Genomic DNA, 25,198 nt, shown 5'->3' on the forward strand with positions numbered 1-25,198 from the left:
TTCTGTGGTCATGAAATTCGAGATAATATATAATTGTTTTTAATGGATATTTTTATTTTATAAACCACTTTCACTCTTTGGTAGATATAGATCACTAGTATAGTTCATTAGGATACTTGCTCTACTCTCTGGAGCTGAAGTCAAGAACTACTCAGATGTATTATTTTGGTAAAATGAAACATCTGGTACAGTTTTGGAAAGCACGAAGTCTCATTATGATTACAGCTTATTTGTGTCATGTGTGTGTTCATGTGTATACGTGTGTGTATGTATGTGTACGTGTGTGTATATGTGTGTTTGTGCGCACACGTGTGCATGTATGTGTGTATGTGTATATAAAAGAGAGGGAGAAAGGGAGATCTGATTCAGGAATATTTTAATTTTTTCTTCACTGTTACTGGAGAGCCTAGGCACAGTGCATTTTGTGCTTATGGAGTTTGTTCTGTTTTTAGCCTCTATTAAAATTCTCAGGAATTCTTCATCCCTCAGTTTGTGGATTCAATAATAGAACACATTTTCATACTGTACAGCATTAATCCAACAACTCTCCTGGAAAGCCTTTTTGTTTCCATCTCTATATTCTGATCTCGAACCCCATCTCACCAAGTCTCAGGGACATTTGTGTCATGATGTACATTGCCTTAGGTTTTAATATAAAATGTGTGCCATTTATTACCTACACTCTAGTTATTAGCATGTAGAGATGTGAGCAATCAGTCATTTCCTGTTCCCTACCTAATTATCTCATATAATTAACTATCACCTCTCATGTTGTTCCTCTTTCCATGACATACCTGTGCTCCTTAATAGCAGTTGCTCCCAACCAGGATAGATTTTGCCCTCAAGGAACATTTGGAGACATTTTTAATTGCCACAGGAAGGTTACTATTGGTTTCTAAATGGTAGAGGTCAGGGATGCTGCTTAACATCCTACATGGCAGAACATAAACCCATTCCCCACAATGAAATACTATCCAGTCCAAAATGTTAATAGTGCTGAGGTTAAGGAATCTTGCTATGGAAACTGACTTCATGGGTTTTTTTTTTTTTGGAACTTTCAGATTTCTCCCACCCCTGAGGTGTTCAGTGTAACATATCCTCTTGTTTCAGAGTACTTAGTAGCAAAAAGTGACTATAAGATAATAAAGTATAAAATTCTACCTCATGTCTCATCCAAATCATGCTTTAGTTGAAGTGAGGCAGCAACCATCATCAAAAATGTTTCCCTTATTAGTAAAATTATAGTATATGAAAATTGACATTACCACAGTAGCACAGAAGAGGCAATGGAGGAAACTGAGGCATATTTTAAGAAAAGAATAAAGCTGGAGGGATTAATAAATATGATTATTCTCAGATGCTTTCTGCTCCGAATGTTATTTGTTGTCATGGAAGTTCTATTTGCTCTTACATTGAGCACATCTCCATGGGCAGCTTAATACTATCGCCCTTATTTTCTCCTTTTTTTTTTCCCCAGATATTTCACATTTTCAAGAACAAAATGATTTAAAAGGATTACTAGAAAATCTCCATCAAAATATCCAAGCCAAAAAAAGAAAGAATGTAGAAATCATGTGGCTGGCTGCAACGGTAAGCACTCTCCAGCCAGATCTTATTCCGTCACTGTGCTGACCAGTAAGCATCATCGAGTATCTGCTATGTAGGTTCAACCTCTGCACTTTGGGTTACCGGATGTCATCCTCCATCATCAAGGGGATTAGGCATTTTCAAGGCTGTTGGTAGTTCTATTAATATACTAGAACAAGAGATGGAAGAAGATGCACTCAATGAGAAAGAATTTTACTTATTGGCTTTTCTTGTACATCCTGGATGTTTGACACTTAGAAGTGAGAGTGAAGTCTCTGTGATTTTCTTCATATTACACGTTGCAATGTCAATCACCCATATCAATCAGGATTTTGAAGTGCTACTCTAGAGACATATGGTTTCAACAGAATGCTGTTATCAGATCTCTGACTGAAAGGCTCAGTAAGGCTCCTGGACATATTGTTCAATTAATGAGCTTGTAAATGGGTTTGTTAATTTAGATATTAGCATAGAATTTATTACTGATGGATTGCTCTTGGGGTAATGAGCTATATTTTCTATGGTTCTTTCTCATTTAATGGTACCCTCAGGGTAGAAGTTCTGCCTTATTTCCTACCCCAGGTTTCTACTAGAGGGAGGGAGAGAATAGTGCCTATAATTTTTAACTTCTTGTCTGGCAACCATTCAGGCAATAGCTCACATGAACTTACGAATTTTGTTAAGCATTCACACCCAAAGATCCTTTCCTAATGGGAGAATCAGAAAAGGGACACTTTGGAGACCTTTATGATGAATGCCATATTTGTAGTTACTGCACACGGTTACTTGTGTAATTTGGAGTTCAGTAACTGATCTTCTGACATAACTATTCATTCTGTATCAGTAGCATTTAAAACAAAGCATTGTCCCTACTGCCAGTGTTCAATTACAATCCAATATTACTTACTCTCTTCTGGGAAAAAGGAATGGATAATTTACCATGAGTCTATATAAAATAATTTACCAAGAACAAGGCAGAGGAAATCTGTGTTAGCTTCCCTTTATGCCCTCTTGGAGCCCCAGGGAAGAACATCCAAGGTAACAATATGAAACATTGCTTTCAGGCAGCTCATTTACACTGGCCCCATTTAGCACCATACTGCATTACAGGAAGGTTGTTTTTAATAGCTTCCCCCTCCCAACGTGGCTGCTCTTTATATCTTCAAAGACTCCTATTGTTGTCAATTCTCACAAAAATTTCACAAAGGTGGGTCGTGTGCTATTTTTGCTATTTTACTAATGTGATAATAGGAAGGTAATTTGATCATTTACCAATGCTTTCTGACAACTTAGGAACATATACATATGCCATTATAGACATATCATGAAGTTATGTAAATCGATAAATGAAGGATATACATGTGCAAACACAAATGTACGTTTTCTCTTAGTACATGTTGTTATACCATTTGAATGTATTTTTAAAAGTTTTCCCATGAATCTCATTCATTCCTGGTATTCTTTTTTGAAACTTAAATATTGACGAAATATAGCTCACTCACAACTTAATCATTGAATGGATGGTTGTCTGCCTTGAAAAATACAGGGAACCCACAGTGTGCAAATTTGGCATTATGTAGCAACACTGACTTTATTATTACAGCATTTCTTTAGGCTGATACCTCAGTTTCAATATCCTCTTTTTAAATCAAAGACTTGGGTACTACTTTTACAATGAAGAAATGTGGAAATTCCCTTTGACATTTTCCAAAAAGCTTTTATTTCTGTCTCTATTTCATTTTCTTCTCTTTTAAAACCTAAATATTGCTCTGTTAATATTTTACATTCTCATAGAAAAAAACATATAAAGCTATTTGGTTTTATCTTGATTACATTTTAAACAATAAAAAATGAGAATTTAAAGAGACCAAATGCCTATCAAGTGTGTTAAATTAAGTTCAGGGTCACCTTGGTGCTCAGTCAGTTAAGGGTCCGACTTCAGCTCAGGTCATGGTCTCATGGTTCTGGAGTTCCAGCCCCACATCAAGCTCTGTGCTACCAGGGCCTCTGATCCTCTGTCCCCCTCTCTCTGCCCCTCCCCTGCACTCACTCTCTCTATATATCAAAAAATAAACATTTAAATTAAGTTCATATAGTTCAAAGAAGTTATAGAAATAAGGAAACCAAGACCCAACCTGCCCACTCTGATTTAATTTACCCTGCCTCCTCTTGATTTTAAATTTAGAACGTCAACTATCCTTAGTAGGTTAGTTGACTATAGTAGAGGCCACACATTTTTTAAAAAAATTCTTTTTCAATGTTTTAATGTTTATTTATTTTTAAGAGAGAAAGGGAGAGAGACAGAGTGCGAACGTGGGAGGTGCAGAAAGGGAGACACAGAATCTGAAGCAGGCTCCAGGCTCCGAGCTGTCAGCAGAGAGCCCGACGTGGGGCTCAAACCCACAAACCGCGAGATCATGACCTGAACCAAAGTCAGACACTTAATTGACTGAGCCACCCAGGCACCCCAGTAGAGGCAACACATTTTAAAGAATATTCATTCTTTTAAAAATCATATCAGATAAGTGGCATTGGGGTCTATATTTCATTGCAATGAATATAGTCAAGTCTTTGCTGTTTTATGTTTAAAATTTTGAAATATTTTTTTTATTTGAAAAGATTACAGTTTTACAGATAAAAAAGATTTTATGGTAAAATCATGCTTTCATATTTCTCTAGTTGCTTATATTTGAAATGGTGAGAAAGTACCAAAGTTCTAATAAGGACTTGTAAATCCTAGTGTAAGTATCAAAATCACAATTAAAACATGGTAAAAATCCTTGATAAGCTGTATCATTATATGTTTTCCTTAAAGCAGAAAACTGTTAAGGCAGATATCTGCTGTAAAATATTCTTAAATTGATCTTCCTTATCTGATGTCAGATAATAAAGCAAAACTTCATTGTATCACATTAGATTTATTTTAATTGCATGTTGATTAGTATTGTTGACACTAATGTAGAGTATTGGTATCTCTTATCAGAGCCCTACCATGAGACAGGGAAGAGAAAGGAATGGAATGGTTCACCTGCTAACCATAGACAAGAGAATACTGCTGCTGAGAGATTTTTCTCTTGACTTACATTGGAATAACAAAAGAAAGAATTTACAAAAAGAAACAGAATAGAACAGAAATTAAAGGCTTGGTCCTTGACATCACGTAAACCCACATTAGCATCCGGGTTCTGCTCAGTTATGCGCAAGTTACCTAACCTGGCTAAACCTCAATTTCTTCATCTGTAAAATAAGAATGATTAAATCTTCTTCCAGGGTTCATGTGCAGTTATTCATGTGCAAATCTATATGAAATATATTAGCGTCGTACCTGGTACAGTAGATGAGTGATTTACAGTGACTATTTTGGTGTCCTTCTTCCTACTAGTTACATTAATGAGTGGTTAGTGGTTCACTTTTCTGCTGCGCTGGTGCCCTGTGGATGTTTGAAATCTCGTACCATAAAACCAAACCTAGCAAAGTTTTCTTAAATATAAATTAAGAAGATGTTAGCTATTTAGGATTCAAATCAAGTATCTGATCCAGGAAACATAGTTTTATTTTCCCTTCACAATTAAGGTGTTGCTCCTCAGCTGTGATTATTACTGTCATCCACTACAGTTCAGACCCCCTCTCAGGGGGCATTGCTGCCTCTGCTGGGTATTTACCATCTCATATGGCTTCCACAGCCCCACATGTCACACACCACATACAAAGAACTAAATAAATTCAATCTGTTCCACTAGCTTTTGAAATGAAAAGATAATGTTTTTCATTCGCTAGGGCAGATTGAACCAATTGACTGTCATAAATTAACATAAATTTGGTGTGTTTGGATAAGAAGTGTTTAGAGGAGTCCGACACCTTAGAGTAATCTACAAATGAACGATAAATTGTTCATGTGTCTGTGTTACAGATTTGTCGCAAACTAAATGGCATTCGTTTCACCTGTTGCAAAAGTGCCAAAGACAGGACGTCCATGTCGGTGACTCTTGAACAGTGCTCAATCTTGAGAGATGAGCACCAGCTGCACAAGGACTTCTTTATCCGAGCCCTGGATTGTATGAGAAGGTATCCCACATGTCTTCAACTTTCTTTCTTCTAAGGTCATTTTAAAGTTTTAGGTTTTTTTTTCCGAATACATATTTTACTAGAGGACTAAATATTTAGTAACTTCACCACATTTCCATGGTTCATAGCTCATGGCATGAAAGATAAAATAATGTTAAGTATTCCCCCTACTGATTTTAGGCAATAAAATACAACGTGGATGGATTTTGATAATAGCGTATTAGCTCATTTAGATCCAAGTTTTAAAGGGCTCTAGTCCCTTCATATATAGCACTTGAAGAACAATTTCTTTATATATTAGGAATTGTGAATATGTACAAAGTAAAACTAAGTCTTTATCCAAACAAAATCTTTCCTAACTGCAGCTAACACGTGATCTTCCCAATGTCTGGTAGGGTCTCCAGGTCAGTCACCTGCTTCCTAAAATTTATTTTCACATCATCCATCAGGAAGATGGGATGACACCAATACTTTTAAAATAGAGAATTAATATTGTTACTCTACCGACATTTAAAATGCTATGCCTGAAGTCATGTTTCTTGATTCATTTCCACAGTAATTAAATCTAAAGTCTAAGCCATAATGGGAAGGAAAAAGTGCCTCATTCACAATGTCTGTCAGCAAGGACACACGTTAATTAAAAAGTTAAGCGAAATTGTCTCTTTGCTGCAAAGACTGACTCAGAAGCACACCCGATAGCATGGCACAGGCTCTCTGTTCCCAGAAAGGAATGTCCTGTGATGCTCTAGAGACACCTGCTTCTTATGGCATATCATTAGCTTCTACTTTTTTTTTAACTGCTGCAGCCTTTCAGTGGGGATGTGGACGCTTGCCTGAGCTTATCCTGTGCCTGCATGTTTTCCTCAGTAATGAGAGGTTTCTGAAGCCCTCTCTGTTACCCCATTTCATGTCTCTTGGCATTTTCATTGTTCAGTGGAGTTCTATCATAATTTTTGACAAATGTATGAGTATGTCTTAGAGGCCTGACATGAACATCTGAGCCATTAAAGCACATTGGTTGGTATAGAAAACTTCTTTTAAAAATAATCTCTCAGCACTAATGGGAAGAATTCAGAATCTGAATCTGAAATCCTCTAATGTGCATAAAAAGAATACAAATTTTCACTATGGATAGAACAAAGGTACTAGGTGGAGAGAGCAGGAACACATGTTATTGGCCAGATATACCAGAGGACTACAATGGTTCAACAAACAGGCATTTTCTGGAAGGTGCAATTGTTGCTTATTTTAAAGCAGATGTAAAAAGGGACCCTTAAATTATAAAGATAATTCTTTCAAATTGGTGAATAAAAGATGTATTTGTCATATACATGTTAAACCATAAAACTACATAGTGTGGTATTGCATAAAGGTTGTACAGAATCAACATTATATATGTCACATACTTGCTCAGGACATAACATTTATGAGGTTGATTCTTGCCTTGCTAAACAAACTTAAGTATAAAAAATTTAATCTAAAAACACTAAAGATCCTAACTTCCATATCACCACTTCTCTGGGGGATCAGTATATATATTTATATATATATATATATTTTTATACATTTCAAATCTGTCAAATTTATCATTTGGTTTTGTGAATACATGAGGGCTGTGTGAGGCTTGGAGGGCTTTGTGTGTGTTTGTGTGTGTGTGTGTGTGTACCTGTGTTACGGGAAACAAGTGGTGTTCTTTTCTTTAATAACTACCGTCATTTCTTTCTTTGGGTATTCTGTATCACAATCTAAGCCCATTGGTTTATGAGTTCTGTCAAAATAGCAAAGTAAATGAGAGCATGGGGCTTGGGAGCCAGTGACCTAAGTTTGAATGTAGCCTATACGTCGCTTACTAGTCATGAGAAGGTTAATGTCTTACTGCCTCTGATGCCTTAGGCAAGTTAGTCAACCTCTTGATGACTCAGTTTCCTCATATACAAAACAGATGTGATAAGCTCTTCTTAGGAGTTTCTTGAGGATTAAATGAATTGGTATGTGTAAAGTGATTAGAACAGTGTTTGACATACAGCGATCACTGTATAATATTTGTTATGTCAATAAAAAATAAATATCAAGGGTCATGATGTTAACATTCTGATCTTCCAGGTACAGTAAAATCTAGCCAACCATGGTCCCTATAATCTTTATGAATATATTATGACAAAAGGTTTGACTCCAATACCATCTACTAAAATAAAGTCTACTGCTGATTCTTATAAATAAGGTTTCAAATGCAACGTTTTATCTATTTAAGGAAATAGTTCTTTAAATGCCACCTTAAAGTGTGCATGTGTTTACAAATGCCGTGCCAATTACGGGTGGACTATTCATCACAGTAAGCCTGGATAGATTTCTTGTAATATTTTTTTACATTAATGTGTATTCTTACACGCCCTTAGAATTTGAGTGATATATTTGAGATCAAAGAGTCACTCTAGAAATCTGGTGAAACCTCCTTTACTTTATAAATAATGAAACTGAGCTCTAGAATGTTTTGGCAAAAACTTCAGATAGAAAAATATTAGAGCCAGCACTCAAACATAGATGACCTTGTTATACTTTAAAGTTATTCTCTTTGTACCAAATAAAATAAAATAACATCACTTAAAACTATTTGGTAATGTATTTGGCACCTTCAAATCTGTTAGTTAAAATACAGTTGACCCTTGAACAACACAGGTTTGAACTGCTTGGGTCTACTTATATGCAGATTTTTTATAAGTACTTTATGTTCTTATGATTTTCTTAATAGCATTTTCTTTTTTCTAGCCTGCTTTATTGTATGAATACAGTATATAGTACACATAATATACAAAAACATGTTAATCACTGTTTATGTTATCAGTAAGGCTTCCTGTCAACAGTAGGCTATTGCTAATTAAGTTTTAGGGGACCCAAAAGTTATACATGGATTTTCCAATGTGCAGGGGTTCAGTGCCCCAACCCCTCTGTTGTTCAAGGGTCAAGTGTATTACGTAAGTCCTATAACTCATAAAAAATGTGTGCTTTTATAAATTTCAGACTGTGTAGAAGACTAGAGTAACCTGCTCAAATCCTGAGACCTTGAAGAGCAAATTCTAGTTCTAGAACATCAACTGTTTAATTTCAACCTTATCTACTATGTTCACCTTTGTACAAGGGCATTGAGCACAGTGTCTGGTCCAGAGTAAGATGAATATAAATACGGGTTGAATAAACGAAGAACAATCCAAATAGGAATTCATAATGTTGCCTTCTGTTTTTCAGAACTATGTATCAACTTTGTTGTCTTTTTTTAAAATTATGTTTTCAATTATATTCAAGACAGTAATTTGGTTCTTACTCTTATATCTAAGCCTTGTTTCCTGGGGTTGCCCTTGGGTCTCTGTAGTTTGGTGGCCAATGATAATAAGCCAGACAGAAGTTGTGCTCAGACAACTCAATCCAATAAGGTTTCCAAACACTGTTGATGTATCTGTTGATTGTGAACATATTCAAAGTTCAGGCATTTTCGGACCTTCTCCCTTTTATTTCCACCAGGCCTGTTAGGTCCTGCTAGTTGGCCAGGATGTGTGAAAGTTTATCAAATCCCTCCATGGCTCTCTCATTTTCAGGATCTCCTGGTTAGATTAATGGCTACTCTGGGAGCGGCCCCAGTAGAACCGCTATCTCAGACTAGCCAAGAGGTCCACTGTCCTCATCCAAGAATACTGCTGTTTCAGATAATTCCCAGGAGTGGCATTTCCCCCAGAGCGGTCAAGTGCTCCGCCAGCTCACCCTAGTAGAACTTGAGCTGAAAGGGGCAGGGATGGGAGCAGTGCCAGGCAGGAAGGCCACACACTTCCTCTCTTCTTACCCCCTGTCAGCAGTTTTCCAGGAAGAACCAGTTCTCAGCTTGTTGCTTGACTTCAGTTGATTACCAGGGTCCTGAAATGGGTGTTTTTGACTTTCCATTTCCTAGTATTTTCCATTGTCATAGTTTTTTGGAAGAAAGAGGATTTTCAGAACTCCTTGGTCCGCCATCTAGGAAATCCCACCCTCAGACAGTGGCTTTAAAATGCATCTCAAACTGTTTCTGGAGTTTTTAAATATTACTTATGTTTGGACCCTATTGGTTTATAATTGGGAAATCTGAGGTGGATTCAGGAATCTAAATTTTCAAGAACTTTACTGATATTCTGGGACACAATCTTGGATTTAAATAAATCAGTGTTTTAAAGGAGTTTGATTTTTATGCTTTTGAAAATATTGTTTTTTTAATTTATTTAACATTAATTACAGGTTACCTTTGAATTATTCTAACTACCTTTCAGGCTATTTACTCTGGATTTTTTTTAAGTTCATCGAGGTTATAATATTGCCATTTTTTAGTTTTACTTTTTCCTTATCTCTATTAAATTTTTCAATTGTATTGTGCTTCTCTCTGTTCAGATTATTTATGAATAAACAAAATGTCATAGATAAAGAGAAATAAATAAAGCTTCATTGGGCTGCTTAATCAGAAACTTACTCACCGGCATAGGCTCCGTGAGAGGAGGTATTTTTATTTTCCTTTGTCCATTGCAGCCTTCCAGGATCTAGAACAATGCCTAATGATATTAGGTTCTCAACAAATATTCAATGGATGGATGGATGGATGGATAACACAGGTTTCTAAAATGTTCAGGTCATATATATACATATATATACATACATACATACATATATATATGTATGTATGTATATATATATATGTTAGGAAGTTTTGCACACATATAGGCATTTAGAATTAGATAGATTTAGAATTAGATAATTAGATTAGATAATTAGAATGAAATTATCACTCAGTTATGACATATTTACAAGCAAAAGTTCCAAAAGATGAAATTGAAAGGTTTGGAGAGGTTATGATTCAAAAAAAAAAAAAAAAAAAAAAACTATCCATGCATATCCTGAATCCTTCCTTTGTACTATTTTCAAAAATTTCACTCTCTTCCTACATAGCCAATATTACTCACAGGTGCACATTACTGATACGTGCCTTTGGTTATAATCTGCTTGGCTGAAATAGCAAAAGGGCTTCTTCAGAATAGAAAGTTAGCAGAGTATCTGGGAAGATCTGGCTCTGTAAAGAACTCTTAGTAATTGCCTATATTGCAAGACAAAAACAATGATTCTCAACCCTCATTAGAAACCCTGGGTTTGGGGCACCTGCGTGGCCTAGTCAGTTAAGCATCTGACTCTTGATTTTGACTCAGGTCATGATCTTGTGGTTTGGTTTGTGGGTTAGATCCCCGTGTTGGCCTGTGTGCTGACAGCACAGAACCTGCTTGGGATACTCTGTATCCTTCACACTCTGCCTCTCTCTCTCTCTCTCTCTCTCTCTGTCTGTCTCTCTGTCTCTCTCTGTGTCTCTGTGTCTCTCTGTCTCTCTCTCTCAAAATAAATAAACATTTTAAATAGAAAAAGAAAGAAAGAGAAGAAAAAAAAAAAAAGAAAAGATAAGGAAGAGAAGAAGAAAGAAAAAAAAAGAAAAGAAAAGAAAAGAAAGAAAAAGAAAGAAAGAAGAAGAAAGAAAAAAGAAAAAGAAAAGAAACCCTGGGGTTTGGGGGCTGAATGGCAGGAGTCCTTCTACAAACTAGCTTCTGGGATGGAGGACTAGGTGGAGAACCACTTGACTGAAGTCAATCTCATTTAAACCGCCACATTGCAGTAATTATTTTAGTGGCTTTGTGGTAAGACTATTAGCCTGATATATCTCTCATTTTTTAATTTTATTTAAATCTAAATTGTTAAATGTAGTGTAATATGGTTTCAGGAGTAGAACTTACTGATCACTTACATTATAACACCCAGTGCTCATCCCAACAAGTGCCCTCCTTAATGCCCATCACCCATTTAGCCCACCCCCCAACAACACCCCTCCAGCAACCCTCAGTTGTTCTCTGTATTTAAGTCTCTTATAGTTTGCCCTCCTCTTTATCTTCTTTTTCCAATCCCTTCTTCTATGTTATCTATTTTGTTTCTTAAATTCCACATATGAGTGAAATCATATGATATAATATCTTTCTGCGACTTATTTTGCTTACCATAGTACATTGTAGTTCCATCCACGTTGTTACAGATGGCAAGATTCAAGCTTTCTGATTGCCGAGTAATATTCTCTGAGTGTGGTGTGTGTGTTGTGTGTATGTGTGTGTGTACCACATCTTCTTTATTCATTCATCAGCCAAAGGACATTTGGGCTCTTTCCATAATTGGCTACTGTTGATGGTGCTGCCATAAACATCGGGATACTTGTGCCCTTGAATCAGCATTTTTGTATCCTTTGGATAAATACCTAGTAGTGAAATTACTGGGTTGTAGGGTAATTCTATTTTTAATTTTTTGAGGAACCTCCATACTGTTTTCCAGAGTAGCAATACCAGTTTGCATTCCTGCCAGCAGTGCAAAAGAGAGTTCCACTTTCTCCACACCCTCACCAAAATCTGTGTTTCCTCAATTGTTTATTTAACCATTCTTACAGGTGTGAGGTGGCATCTCATTGTGGTTTGATTGTATTTCCCTGATGATAAGGGATGTTGAGCATCTTTTCAAGTGTCTGTTAGCCATCTAGATGTCTTCTTTGGAAAAACTGTTCATGTCTTATGCCCATTCTTCACTGAGTATTTGTTATCCTTTCTTTGAGTTTTGAAGTGTAGTGTATTGACAAATTCTCCCTTGATCATGTTAGTGGAAAGTTACAAAATGGTGGCTGCGTAATTGGCAGACTTTTTTTTTTTTTTTATAGAAAGGGATAATGCAATATCAGCACTCAGTTTTGGTTATGGAATCTCCATGATGCTAAGATCCCTTTGTCCCAGTGCATTTACAGAAAGAATTTTTAGCAGAGACTTTGAGTTTATATTCATTAATAGACAATAGGAATGGGTTTTAAATACAAAATTTGACTAGATTATAAAATGTCATGCTCTATCAAAAAATGATTGTGTTGGGAAATTTAATACCCACTAAAAAGTAAATTAAATGAAAATACCAGTGCAATCTTATTTCCCTTAACAGGAACCCAGGGATGATGTGTATATACAAGGTGAAAATGTGACACCATATTGCTCAGTTGTCTGTAACTTTTATTTTCCTATGGTACATTCCTCTGCAATCTGTCATTCTATAGTGGCTCCTTAAAATTAAGATAGTTGATACCCATTAGTAAGATTAATCAGGGCTTTTTCAGCATACAACCTATTTGTCACCCTTTAGATACAGGGCTTTCATCATTCAAGTTTAGTAAATAATAATTCATAAGAGAGGACTAAAGGCCCATCAGCCACATTGAGTTTTAATATCTTGTTGAATGTCCTATTTTCAACATGTTGCACCTGAAATTTATGCTATTTCTATTTCACAACTTGTCAAATTTTCTGCTTATAAACAAGTGATCCTTAACCAATTGATGTCAGTAAATGTTTTTCTCATGTTCTGCGTTCTTCTGTGAGATTTACTTTTGAGTCATGTAGTTCGTTTGTGTTAAGATAGAAAACTTTATTTTTTTCTTTGTTAGTCTTGTTTTTTCTTTCATCTTACTTTTGTTTGATTGTACAAGTCAGAGAAAAGGTGCTACATTTCATATTATCTAGTTCAAATATTGAAGTGAATAATAAGCATTATAGACAGAGGCAATGGAAGCTTTCTGTTATATCCTGACTACTCGAAAGGGATGTGTTGTGTAGAACAGCATAAGCAGGAACAGTTTTTCCATTACCACTAAGCATTATCTCTTCCCTTGAGAACTTCAGTACTGTATTGCTGCCTTACTTCAGTCCGTATCTGTGATGAATGACAGCAATAAGCCCAGATGGAGTCACCTTCATCTTAGGGTTGTAATAGTTATGTGAAACTGACCCATATGGATGTTTTTGCTTCAATTTACCCATAAGGTGAAAGAGAGTGCAAAGAATGCACTTTTTAAAAAAATCTTGTTGGAGCAAGCATCTTTTAACAAGATATCCACAGATGAACCATCAAAAGAAAACTGAACTCATTGGAAAAATTGGAAGAATTATCTGTCGAAAATCTTTCAACTTCCTGAACAAAGCATGTGTGCTGATTTTAGGTAATCTTCATGCATTTGTTGCAAATCATATTATTTGTTAACTAAAAAACTTGTGATTTGAGGTCTATTTTTCTTCCTAATTGTTTTGGTATTAGATTTGTTTTCTACTAGCAGTGGATGAGACCCTGTGCTTGTCATCCAGAGCAGTTACCAGCTTTGCACACACATTTGCTCTTGTAATATTACCTGAGGGCCTAGAAATACAAGTTATGGAATATATGTTTTTTTAATTTCATTTAATGGAAAACACACATATAAATGAATTTAATTAAAATAGATGTAACTTCTGCCACAAACATGAGTTTTAGGGCAGGGGATCTGGGGTTAGATCCTTATCCTAACACTCATCGTCTGTACATCTATGGACAACTTAATCTCCAGGCTTCAGTTTCCTCCCCTGTCCTGTGGTGGTTGTGTTAAATGACATAGCTCATTTAAAGTTTCCGTGCCCAGTGGTGTTAGGTGCTCTGCTTGCTCCCATGCTCTCCCCATTGCAACCTACCCTGCCTATTCTTCCCCAGCCCATATTTCTCCTCCATGCCTCTTCAGATATTCCTGAAATTGAGGAATTTCCCTGATCTTCAAGGTCTTAGAAGAAAATCCCAAGATTAATACTTGGTTGCTAAAAGGCTTAAACTCTCTCTCAGTGACTATGGGCTACATGGTTTGAAAATCTGGTGAGAACCCTGCCGATGGCATCCAGGGAATCTGGGAACAACTGAGCCTGGAACAGAGAGCTCGTGATGACCTGTGGCCCCGGTTGGCAGTGCCTGGGTGCTCAGGCAGTAGAATTCGTGCATTATCCAACTTTGAACGCCCACACACTTTATTAACGATTTAGGATATCTGGTAAATAACAAGCCAAGAACCCCATCCCAGGAGATGGCCTGGGCAAATATATTATTCACAGAACTATGCAATCATCATATTTAGAGTCAAAAGTAAACATTTATTGAATATCTACTATGGCAGAGTACCATGCTAAATAAATGGCAAAATGCATCTGTAATAATAATAGCATCTAGTAGTCCATGAGTTCTTCTTGCTATGTACTAAGAATTATAGTAAGCATTCTATATGAGGAACTTCTATTAATGCCCACAAGGATAGTATGAGGTAGTTCAGGTCACATACCTAAAACTGTTATTACCAGAGTGGATCAGAGGGGAAAAGAATCACTGTGGGCTGGGGTGGCCCTGGGGAAGGTAGGGTTTGAACTGTATCTTGAGGATGAGTACAATTTAGGTAAGCAGCAAGGAGGAATTGGGAGTTCTTGACTGGGAATATCAGTGGGTAAGGCTAAGGGCACTGTTTGTTAATCATCACCTTTGTTAAATGTTTTATTTACATAAATGGTATCATGTGTATCACATCCAACAACTTATTTTCTTCAGCTGGTATCATGTTTTGGTTTTTTTTTTAAGATCTATATTCATGGGGCGCCTGGGTGGCGCAGTCGGTTAAGCGTCCGACTTCAGCCAGGTCACGATCTCGCGGTCCGTGAGTTCGAGCCCCGCGTCGGGCTCTGGGCTGATGGCTCAGAGCCTGGAGCCTGTTTCCGATTCTGTGTCTCCCTCTCTCTGCCCCTCCCCCGTTCATGCTCTGTCTCTCTCTGTCCCAAAATAAATAAACGTTGAAAAAAAAAATTTTTTTTTAAAAATTTAAAAATAAAAAAAAAAGATCTATATTCATATATAAGATCTAGTCCTCTCCTTTAATAGCTGTATAGTATTCCCTTATATTATAGATCACAATTTATCTATTTCCCTATCAAATTTTAGGTTGTTTCTGATATTATGCTATTAAACAATAGTGCAGCAAAAATACTCATGAGTATGTCCATGAATACAAGTATGAGAATTTTCACAGTGTAATGAACATAAAAGTGAAATAGGTGGTAAGGTATTTATATTTTCAATATTACTGGATGCTACCAGATTGCTCTTAAAAATAGCGATACTTAGGGGCGCCTGGGTGGCTCAGTCGGTTAAGCATCTGACTTCGGCTCAGGTCATGATCTCACGGTCTGTGAGTTCAAGCCCCACGTCGGGCTCTGTGCTGACAGCTCAGAGCCTGGTGCCCATTTCAGATTCTGTGTCTCCCTCTCTCTCTGCCCCTCCCCTGTTCATGCTCTGTCTCTCTCTGTCTCAAAAATAAATAAACGTTAAAAAAATTTTTTTTAAATAGCTATACTATTTATATCCCTCAATCCATGCACATATGTTCCCATTTTCCACATGCCCAAATATTTGCACTGTAAGAGTTTTTTTTAGCAATATGATGGGTGAAAAGTGATATCTTGATTTAATTTATATTTTTCTGTAATAAGTCATATTGAACACTGAACATTGATGGCCATTTGCATTTCCACTTCCAACATCTCATCTTTAATATATGTTTCATATATTGGGTGTTTGCATTTAATGCCAGCCAAGAAAGGGATCTAGCATTATAAACTGCTGAGTTATTGCATTTAAGTAAAGTTCTAGATAAGAGAGTCTCAGGAGTGACAGTGTTTAAGAATATTTTTATTTGTTTTATTTTTACAAAAAAAAAATGAAAGCACAGAAGAGTAGATGAGAAAGGTCTCTTGGGTTTGGAGAGAGAAGTGCAGTGTTTTGACAGGAGTCTATGGTATGAGACTTTTTAGTACTCCGTTTTAGAAACGGGATGGAGACTTCCAGCTGAGACACATGTGTACACACACACACACACACACACACAGGCAATTAGGGAGGTGAGTGATACCTTTGCACTTGGAAAGTTAGGTGTAGCAGGAACTAGTCCTAGAAAGGGCTTGTTTCCTTAAAAAAGCCAGAGATGCATGTGGCCCAGGCCTGAACGTGTGGAAAGCAGTTTTGCCAAAATCTAGATAGTCTGTTTCTGCTCCTGGGAGGATGCAAGAATAAAGGAAGTGAGTGGACGCAGCCACATATTGCTGGACCCAAACACCACGTTCAAAGAGAGAAACAACTCAGAATTAAACACGGGGATGTGAAACAAATATCATAGTTCTATCTCAGATCTTGCTTGCTTTTAAAGTTGACAGGTTTGTTAGAGCATTTAGTTCCCATACAATAACACTTCCCAAATCTTTTTCATTAAACAACCTAATAATCTCTTTCCAGAAGTGTGACACGAACGATAATTTATTTCAACCTTGTCCTAAGGAATGACATTCACGAATTCATGCACTTGATGTACCTATTATGTTTGTCCTACTGCCCATGAAAATAAATCCAAAACTGTTAAAATCAATACATCATCGGTGTACCATGTAAAAACTCTAGCCTTAATCAGAGTGTTCAGTCTACTTGGGTAAACACTGTCATAGAAAGGTTTCAACCCTCCTTGTCACCTGAATTTTACTTGTAATGCTCCAGTCTCTGCCCCAGGAGAACAAACTGAAAGTCTTCATTGGCCACTGTCTCATAAAAGCTAAATTGGGAGTCAATAGTGTTTATGGAAAAGCAGTCAAAATACTTCCAACTTTTATTCTTTTCAGAAGATCAGATGACAGAGAAGTTCAAATCCCCAGCATAATGCATTTATGCCGAGGATAATGGTCTCAAGTCCTATGAGCAAAGATATATTATGCACAATTACACCCCATTCTTTCCCATTCATTGAGTCTATCAGGGTTCATAGGAGTGTGAATGACATCATTACAGGGGTCGAGAGTGTAATTTATAAGGCATATCATTTGGAAAATTGGTAGTTTATTAATAGTAAAAAATCACATGTGATATTTCTCAAGTATCACAGCATTGTTCTGGCAGAGTCATTGCTCTGAGACCTCTAAAAATCTAAGAATTAAGCCAGCTCGGTGGAGAGAAATGAGTATAGTTCAGTGATTAAAAGGAAAGACTCTGTGGAAAGATGGCCTGGTTCTCCACTTCTTGGCAGTGAGAATGAAATTCTAGGAGCCCTTGGGATCTTGCTATGTAAAGTGAAAGAAATGGGTATATGAAAAAATTGGTAACAAGAATATCATATAAGTACTTGGTAAAGTTTAACTTATGGTGTTGATCTCACCAACATATTCATCTCATAGGGCTATTGTGTGGATTACGTTAAATAATGATCATGGAAGCACTTAACAGAGTACTTGTTGCATAGTAAGGACCAGTAAAAATTAAATGTTGCTATGGCTGTTACTGATGTGGCGATTGTCACCATTACTTTTCTTATTGCTACCACCTTCTTTGTCATAACAGTATCTCATCAAATTAGTTTTACTGAACTGTGCAGCGGTTTGATTTCTCAAACCATACTGAAGAAAGTAAAAGACCCAGCCCGTTCAATTACTCATATTGTCTATGCATTGATTCTCAAAGAGTGGTCTCCAGGCCAGCATCAGCATCCCCCAAAAACTTGACATAAATGCAGATTCTTAGGCCTCACCCCAGACCTGCTGAACCAGAAACTGTAGGATTGGGTCCCGGCAATCAGTGCTTTGACAAACTCTCCAGATGACTGTGATGCACACCTAGGTTTCATAATCCTTGGTCTAGCGTAAGGATAGGATTACACTGTTAACAGTTTTACTGAGATATAAAATCCACATACACCTACCATACCATACCATACCATGTAATTCATCCATTTCAGGGTGAAGGGGAGTGAGAAGTATAGAATGAATTACTCATAGGGATAAAAGGCACAGCATAGGGAATACAGTCAATGATATTGTAATAACGTTGTATGGCGGCAGATAACAGCTACACTTGTGAGCATAGCATAAAGTATACAGTTGTGGAATCACTGTGTCGAACACCTGAAACTTATGTAACATTGTGTTTCAACTATACTTAAAGAAAAAAAGAATGCTCATAAAATATTTGAGACACTATTGGTACCAAAAATTTATTTTTGTTTATCTAAAGTCTAAAAAGAAAAAAATTTTATCTAAAAAGTACAATTCATAGATTTTGGTATATTCACAAAGTTTTACAATTATCGTCACAATCTAATTTTAGAACGTGTTCATCACTTTTGCCTATTCTGGACATTTCATATAAATAGAATCATACAATGTGTGGTCTTTTTTTAAGTTTATTTGTTTCTTTTGAGAGAGAGTACAAGTGGGGAAGGGGCAGAGAGAGAGAGAGAGAGAGAGAGGGAGAGAGAGAATCCCAAGCAGGCTCTGTACCACCGGTGCAGAGCCCAATGCAGGGCAGGGACTGTGAACCTCGAGGTCAGGACCTGAGCTGAAGTCAGAGGCTTACCTGACTGAGCTGTCCAGGCACCCCAAGTGAATCACTTCTTTTACTTAGCATACTGTTTCAAGGTTCATTTATGTTGCAGACATTTTCCAAATTTCCTCGTAAATTTCCCTCTCCATGAATATTTTTTCTACAGCATTAACATTAGGCTTCTTTATGATTCTCCAGAACAATTCAAGTATGGTGTGTGTGTGTTCGTGTGTGCAGGTGGGGTAGCTGAATGTGATTGTGTGTGTGCCTGTGAGTTTTAATTTTGTGATTTTCTTTTTTTTTAAGTTTATTTATTTATTTTTTATAACACTGTTTTTTTTTTTTTAACGTTTTATTTATTTTTGAGACAGAGAGAGACAGAGCATGAACAGGGGAGGGTCAGAAAGAGGGAGACACAGAATCTGAAACAGGCTCCAGGCTCTGAGCTGTCAGCACAGAGCCCAACACGGGGCTCGAACTCATAGACCGCGAGATCATGACCTGAGTCAAACTCGGCCGCTTAACCGACTGTTACTTATTTTTTGAGAGAGAGAGAGAGAGCACACGAGCAGGGAAGGGACAGAGAGAGAGAATCCCAAGCAGGCTCTGTGCTGTCAGCTGATTTACAGCTTGAACCCACAAACTGTGAGATCATAACCTGAGCCAAAATCAAGAGTCAGAGAGGCTTAATCGACTGAGCCACCCAAGTGCCCCTATGATTTTCCTTTTTTAGAGACTTCTAAAAACCTCATGGCCAATTTTGTGCTCCCTCTACTACAAATGGATAGCATTCTTTAATGGGTCTTTTTAAAAAATACAGTGACCTCATTCCTAATTTATTTTTATGACATACTCTTGCATTTACTATTTCTTTCCCACTTTTCATTCTTGATATCTTTCTGAATTTTATGTATTCATTTAAACTGCCTTGAATTCTTTTTAAAACAAGGCAGGATTTAAATACTTAAGAATAAAACCACATAAAACATTCTCTCTATCCTAAGCTAAAGACTTCCTAAATCTATTTTTAACACTTGTCAAATCAAGTTGAATAATACTGATTTACAGTTTTTTCAAACTGAAAAAAAAATCCAGTCTTTTACATCTGAATTTATGTGTTTTCAAAGTGATGTCTGTCCTCTCAACTATTTGAGAAAATAATATCATTATATTTTTATATGCTTCAGAGTTTGCAAATCACCTTGACTGCTCTTTTGCACTGGAAAATAGGAATACAATAGATATCATCCTTTGTTCAGTTTCTGTTCCATAATTTAATTTTATAACATGAATTCAGATATGGAATGTTTATAACACAGTTTTATTTGATTTTATGATAAAGACTTTTTTTCCTCTTGGAAACACTAGAACAAAAGTGAGAAAAAGGCATATTAGACCTGTCAAGAGATATTATTTTTGCCAGAAAAGAAGAGGGAAATGCCTGCCTCTTCACAAGAATGAACTGATTTTATAGCAGCTGCTCTTGAAATTGATATATTTCTTTCTCTCTAGTCACAAAAAAAAATAAAAATCATTTTCCAATAAGATAACAAAATTTCACGTGCATCTATGAAAGGTATGTATGATTAAATATTACATGGTCATAATGCCAGAAGGCACCAGAAGCAGTTGAACAGTGCTGTTGTGGGTTCAGCTTGACCACAGGAGAAATGCATGCTTAACAGCCTCTGAAAGCCCAAACTCCAGCAAACGTTTGCTGAGTTTAATCTTTTTTTTTTTCCTCTGTGGTTGGACTTCATAAATACAACTTTATTGTGGATGTTAATAAGCTAAAATTTCCAAGTGAACTGTGTGGTTCCTGAACAGACTGGAGATACTGTACATAATTGAAAATTAATTCTAAATAATGGTGCTTTATTTGGGGATTAAATAAATCTATTTTGAGCAAACAATACAGTTTGATATTTATGTAGTCAATTATAATTTCTCCAAAATGAAATCTTTAAAGTTCTGTTATAAATTTAAACTTTATATTACTGAGGTTATGGTTTGAGGTAATAATGGACAATAGAAACAGTTTCCCATTTCTGTTCATGCCAAGTAAAAGAGAGTCATGTTCCTTTGCAGTCTGCTTTATTTAGTTTTGTCATAAATGTGTGAATGTTTATTTTGCCACCTTTGCCCACATCCCTTGAGGAACAAACGAAGGATGTACTGTCTTCATGTGAATGCAGGGAATGAAAGGAAAATGAAAAATACTAAGTATTTTTAGGGGCACCTGGGTGGCTCAGTCGGTTAAGTGTCTGACTTCAGCTCAGGTCATGATGTCATGGTTTGTGAGTTCAAGCCCCATGTCGGGCTCTGTTCTGTGCTGACAGCTTAGAGCCTGGAGCCTGCTTCGGATTCTGTGCCTCCCTCTCTCAAAAATAAATAAATATTTAAAAAGAAAAAGAAAAGAAAAGAAAAATACTAAGTATTTTTAAAAGCCTTCAGAATTTGAGGATGTTGGCATATTAGTGCTAATAAAAATGGATTTATGTGTATGTTTTTAATTTTAAGTTTAATTTGGAAGTTAGCAATTGCATTTGAATATCCTTATCTCAAGCTAAATTGGAATTAGTACATTTTGCCAATATATTGCTAAACTCTGCTAATTTCCTTCTGGAGTTTGGTTAGTAATAGAAGCAAAATTTTGATTTAACTAATTTTATCACAATAAAAAAAAAAAACTAAAAGAATCTTGAAAGAATCAGAGCCCATGTGTTTGACAGGTAGGAGAGAAGAAGCAGCTTTCTAATTTGTAAGGGGGTTGACGAAGTAAAGGCATGCATCAGCTTTCATTTCTAACTCTCATGGCTGGGACCCCTTGACCACTGTGGATGGTGAGGGCCTTCCAGGCAGGCAGGGTTCTCTCCCCCTTGTAGAGGGAAGCCTTCTGCTTCTGCAGATCATCTAAACTGAATATTTTCCCCAGCAGCTAAAAGAGAAGTTGTTACAAGGAAGATAGTCTGCACTCCCCATAGATGTTTATTTCTCCTCCATGAAAAAGGCTAGGTAATCTGATATTCTTGTCCTGGCTCTGCGAGTAAAGAAATAGTAAATTACTGTTGAAGCAGTACTCTTTATTCACATATAAAGAAATATTTTGCAGCATTATCATCCTGTGGCCTTTCATCTCCATTGATGACAAGATACCTAAAGGCAAAATATATATTTCAACTTAAGATAAAAATTTTATTGAAGAGTCTGAACATGTGTGGTTAATATTGATTTTTTCATTTCTGTCATAAAAGAAGTCTATAAATACATTTTTTTTCTGTGAAATCAGTGTTGGAAGGGAAGTTAGATATCTTCTGGCCCAACACCTCACAAGGTCTTATGTTAATGAATATATGCCTAATAAAGTAATTATTTTTTAATGTAGATATTGCTCTTAAGTTAAAGCTAGCTCTTCAGGTAGTTGAGTTTTGTGGAAGGCTTTTTTTTTTTTTTCCAACGTTTATTTATTTTTGCGACAGAGAGAGACAGAGCATGAACGGGGGAGGGGCAGAGAGAGAGGGAGACACAGAATCGGAAACAGGCTCCAGGCTCTGAGCCATCAGCCCAGAGCCTGACGCGGGGCTCGAACTCACGGACCGCGAGATCGTGACCTGGCTGAAGTCGGACGCTTAACCGACTGCGCCACCCAGGCGCCCCATGTGGAAGGCTTTTCAATGGAAGATTCTATATCTTGAATCTGCTGCTGTGGGGACAAGAGCAGACGTGCTGGAGGACATTCCCTTCTCGGGTCTGAGCTGAGAGAAGATATGCTTCTCTAAGCAACAGTGAGAATTTATACAGAATTATTGGAGCAAGGTTAGATCTCTAGGTTTAAGGAGATAGTGTAAAACCACTTCAGAGAATAGTCTAAAGCCACATTTTTTTCACAAAATGAATTTTGCAGCCTTGCAAGACTTATGATCCAAATAAAATAACTGAAATGGAAAAGTGAATTGCAATGAACTTTTTTAATACTACCCTTTGACTTACTGTGAAAGCCAAAGTCCTAATTAGTATGCATATATATATATACACACACACACACACACACACACACACACATATATATGCAAAGTAAATTATATATAAATTATATTTATGTTCATTTTGCTTAGACCTAATTTGGTCTTGTTTTTAAACTGCACTGTATTCAGATGACCCAATCGTTATGACTTGTGAGAGATGTGTTTTTCATACACTACTGTTTCAGCCACTGAATTTAATATTAAGCAACACATTTAATGTAAAGTAAAACAACGATAATAACAACAACAGTGTGTATCTCATTAAAATGAGATAAATTGAGAAAAGAAGAATACCTGGAAATTGGCACATCAACTGCTCCCAAATATACCAGGCAGATTCCTTTGATCGTTATTTTCATGGGTTGATGAAGGGCCGCAAGCTTTAGGTACAGAATAAAATGTTACTTTTCAAGCTTTCACATTATTCTCCTAGAAATCAGTTTTCAAACTCCTTCCATCTCTGTGCACTTGTAACTTTTCATATTAGTGGTATTTTAGGACTGTAATATTTGAAAAAGACCTTAGAGATTACCTAGTGACCCTGCCAAGCAAGGCAGGAATTCCTTGTACAATATCCCTGACAGATTGTCAGCTAACCTTTATGTGCACACGTCCAGTAGCAGGGAGTCTGTTACTTGGTGTATCAACCCATTCTGTGGTTGGACAGTTCTACGTTTCATAAAACTTATCTTCATGTTAAGCTGACATCTGTCACCCTGTAACTTCACCCTGTTAATCCACTCATCTGTTTGGATCAACATAGAGTAAGTCAGTATCTCTTTCTTTGTGTCAGCCTGCAAGTATTTGAAAATGGTTGCCATGTTCTGCTTAATCATTTAAATCCCTTTACGATATAAAAGTAGATACAACTGCTTCTGCCCTCCCTGAAAGATATTGCCTCTCAAAGGCATTGTTTTTGATGCTCTTTATAAATAATCACAAGCAAAATTGCACTTTATGTTCTAAATGTAACATGAAGAACACAAAGTAAAAGAAGAAAAAGGTCCCTCCCTTTTTCTCCATCCTTCCCTCCATCCCTCTCTTCCTTCCTTCTCTCCTTCCTTCCTTCCTTTCCTTCTTTCCTTTCTTCCTTCTTTTTCTTTCCATTATAAATTGCTTACTATATACCAAGAACTTTTCTAATCACTTTGCAAATATTTCCTCCCTTAAACATTATTTTAAATGCTAAAGATTAATCCTGTAGTGAGGAAACAGCAACAGAGAGATTAAATGACTTGCTCAAATCTTCACAACCAGGAAATGGTAGAACCAGTCCATCTTATTTCAAGTCCACGCTTCTAAGAGCCTAGACTCACTAGCTAGCTAGCTAGAGCTATCTATCTTCAATCTCTTTGTTCCTGAATACATAAATTGCATAACCCTTATAAAAGAACTTTGTTTCACTGTGTAGTAAGTGAAAACATAGTCCTTTGTCTTATACACTGCTGTCTAGGAAGGTTTCTCCCAATTCTATTGAGATAATTGTTATTTTGTAATGAAATATAAATGTATTCATTTTTATCCTTATCAGCATTGCCCAGAGAAAGTATGATGGCCACATCATATCTTTTCTGGGCTTTAAGAAATGAGGTTGAATTTTATAATAGAACATACTCTTAGCCTATGATACCAAATTAATAGGTTATTTAAGGGCCCTGCAACCAAACATTTATATAGCTAAGTAAAAAAATGAATATCTTAAAAATGTATTCCATGGGGCATTTTCTTCGGGCCTGCTGAAATGAAAAATCATGGAAGGTGCAAAACCAAAAATGAGTCACGCGTACGAAGCATGTAGCAACTCTAGAACCAATCTGTGGTTGATTGTTACACTAAACCAGACCATAAAGCCTTGACCAAGATTGAAAATTGGCGAGAGAGACCATTTGGACTTGGTTCAAGTTCACTTTGTCTCCCCACTGAACAAGCAGTGCACTGTTGTCAAAGAGAAAGGATGTCAGTGAGCAGTTGTGCTTACCCAGCACCTGCTTTTTCCTCATGAGGGTCTGAAGCACAGGGGTGGGAAGTTGAAGGAAGAGATTCCACCCCTGAGCTAACTCTATTTTATGTCTTTGTTGGGGTGCAGCCATCTCTCCCTCAGAAGTCCCATAGAGGGCATGTTTATAGAATGATGATGATCTACTTCAACATGGGCCTGCATAGGCTGACCTTGGTTGACCACAGTGCTATTAATTATTTCTTCTTATTTGGTTTATTTTTTTCCTATTAATTATTTCTTTAAAAAGTATTTCATTCAC

At 36.7% G+C, this 25,198-nt stretch overlaps 1 protein-coding gene across 1 annotated transcript in view; it reads left to right on the forward strand.

Moving 5' to 3' along the window:
* The window catches only part of INPP4B (inositol polyphosphate-4-phosphatase type II B), a 797,369-nt gene that overhangs the window by 738,262 nt on the left and 33,909 nt on the right, over positions 1 to 25,198 (forward strand). The window contains 2 exon segments of the mRNA XM_030313011.1: positions 1,478 to 1,590; positions 5,498 to 5,652. Of these exon segments, the coding sequence (XP_030168871.1) occupies positions 1,478 to 1,590; positions 5,498 to 5,652 (268 nt within the window).

Source organism: Lynx canadensis, chromosome B1, assembly GCF_007474595.2.
Source record: "Lynx canadensis isolate LIC74 chromosome B1, mLynCan4.pri.v2, whole genome shotgun sequence".
NCBI lineage: Eukaryota > Metazoa > Chordata > Mammalia > Carnivora > Felidae > Lynx > Lynx canadensis.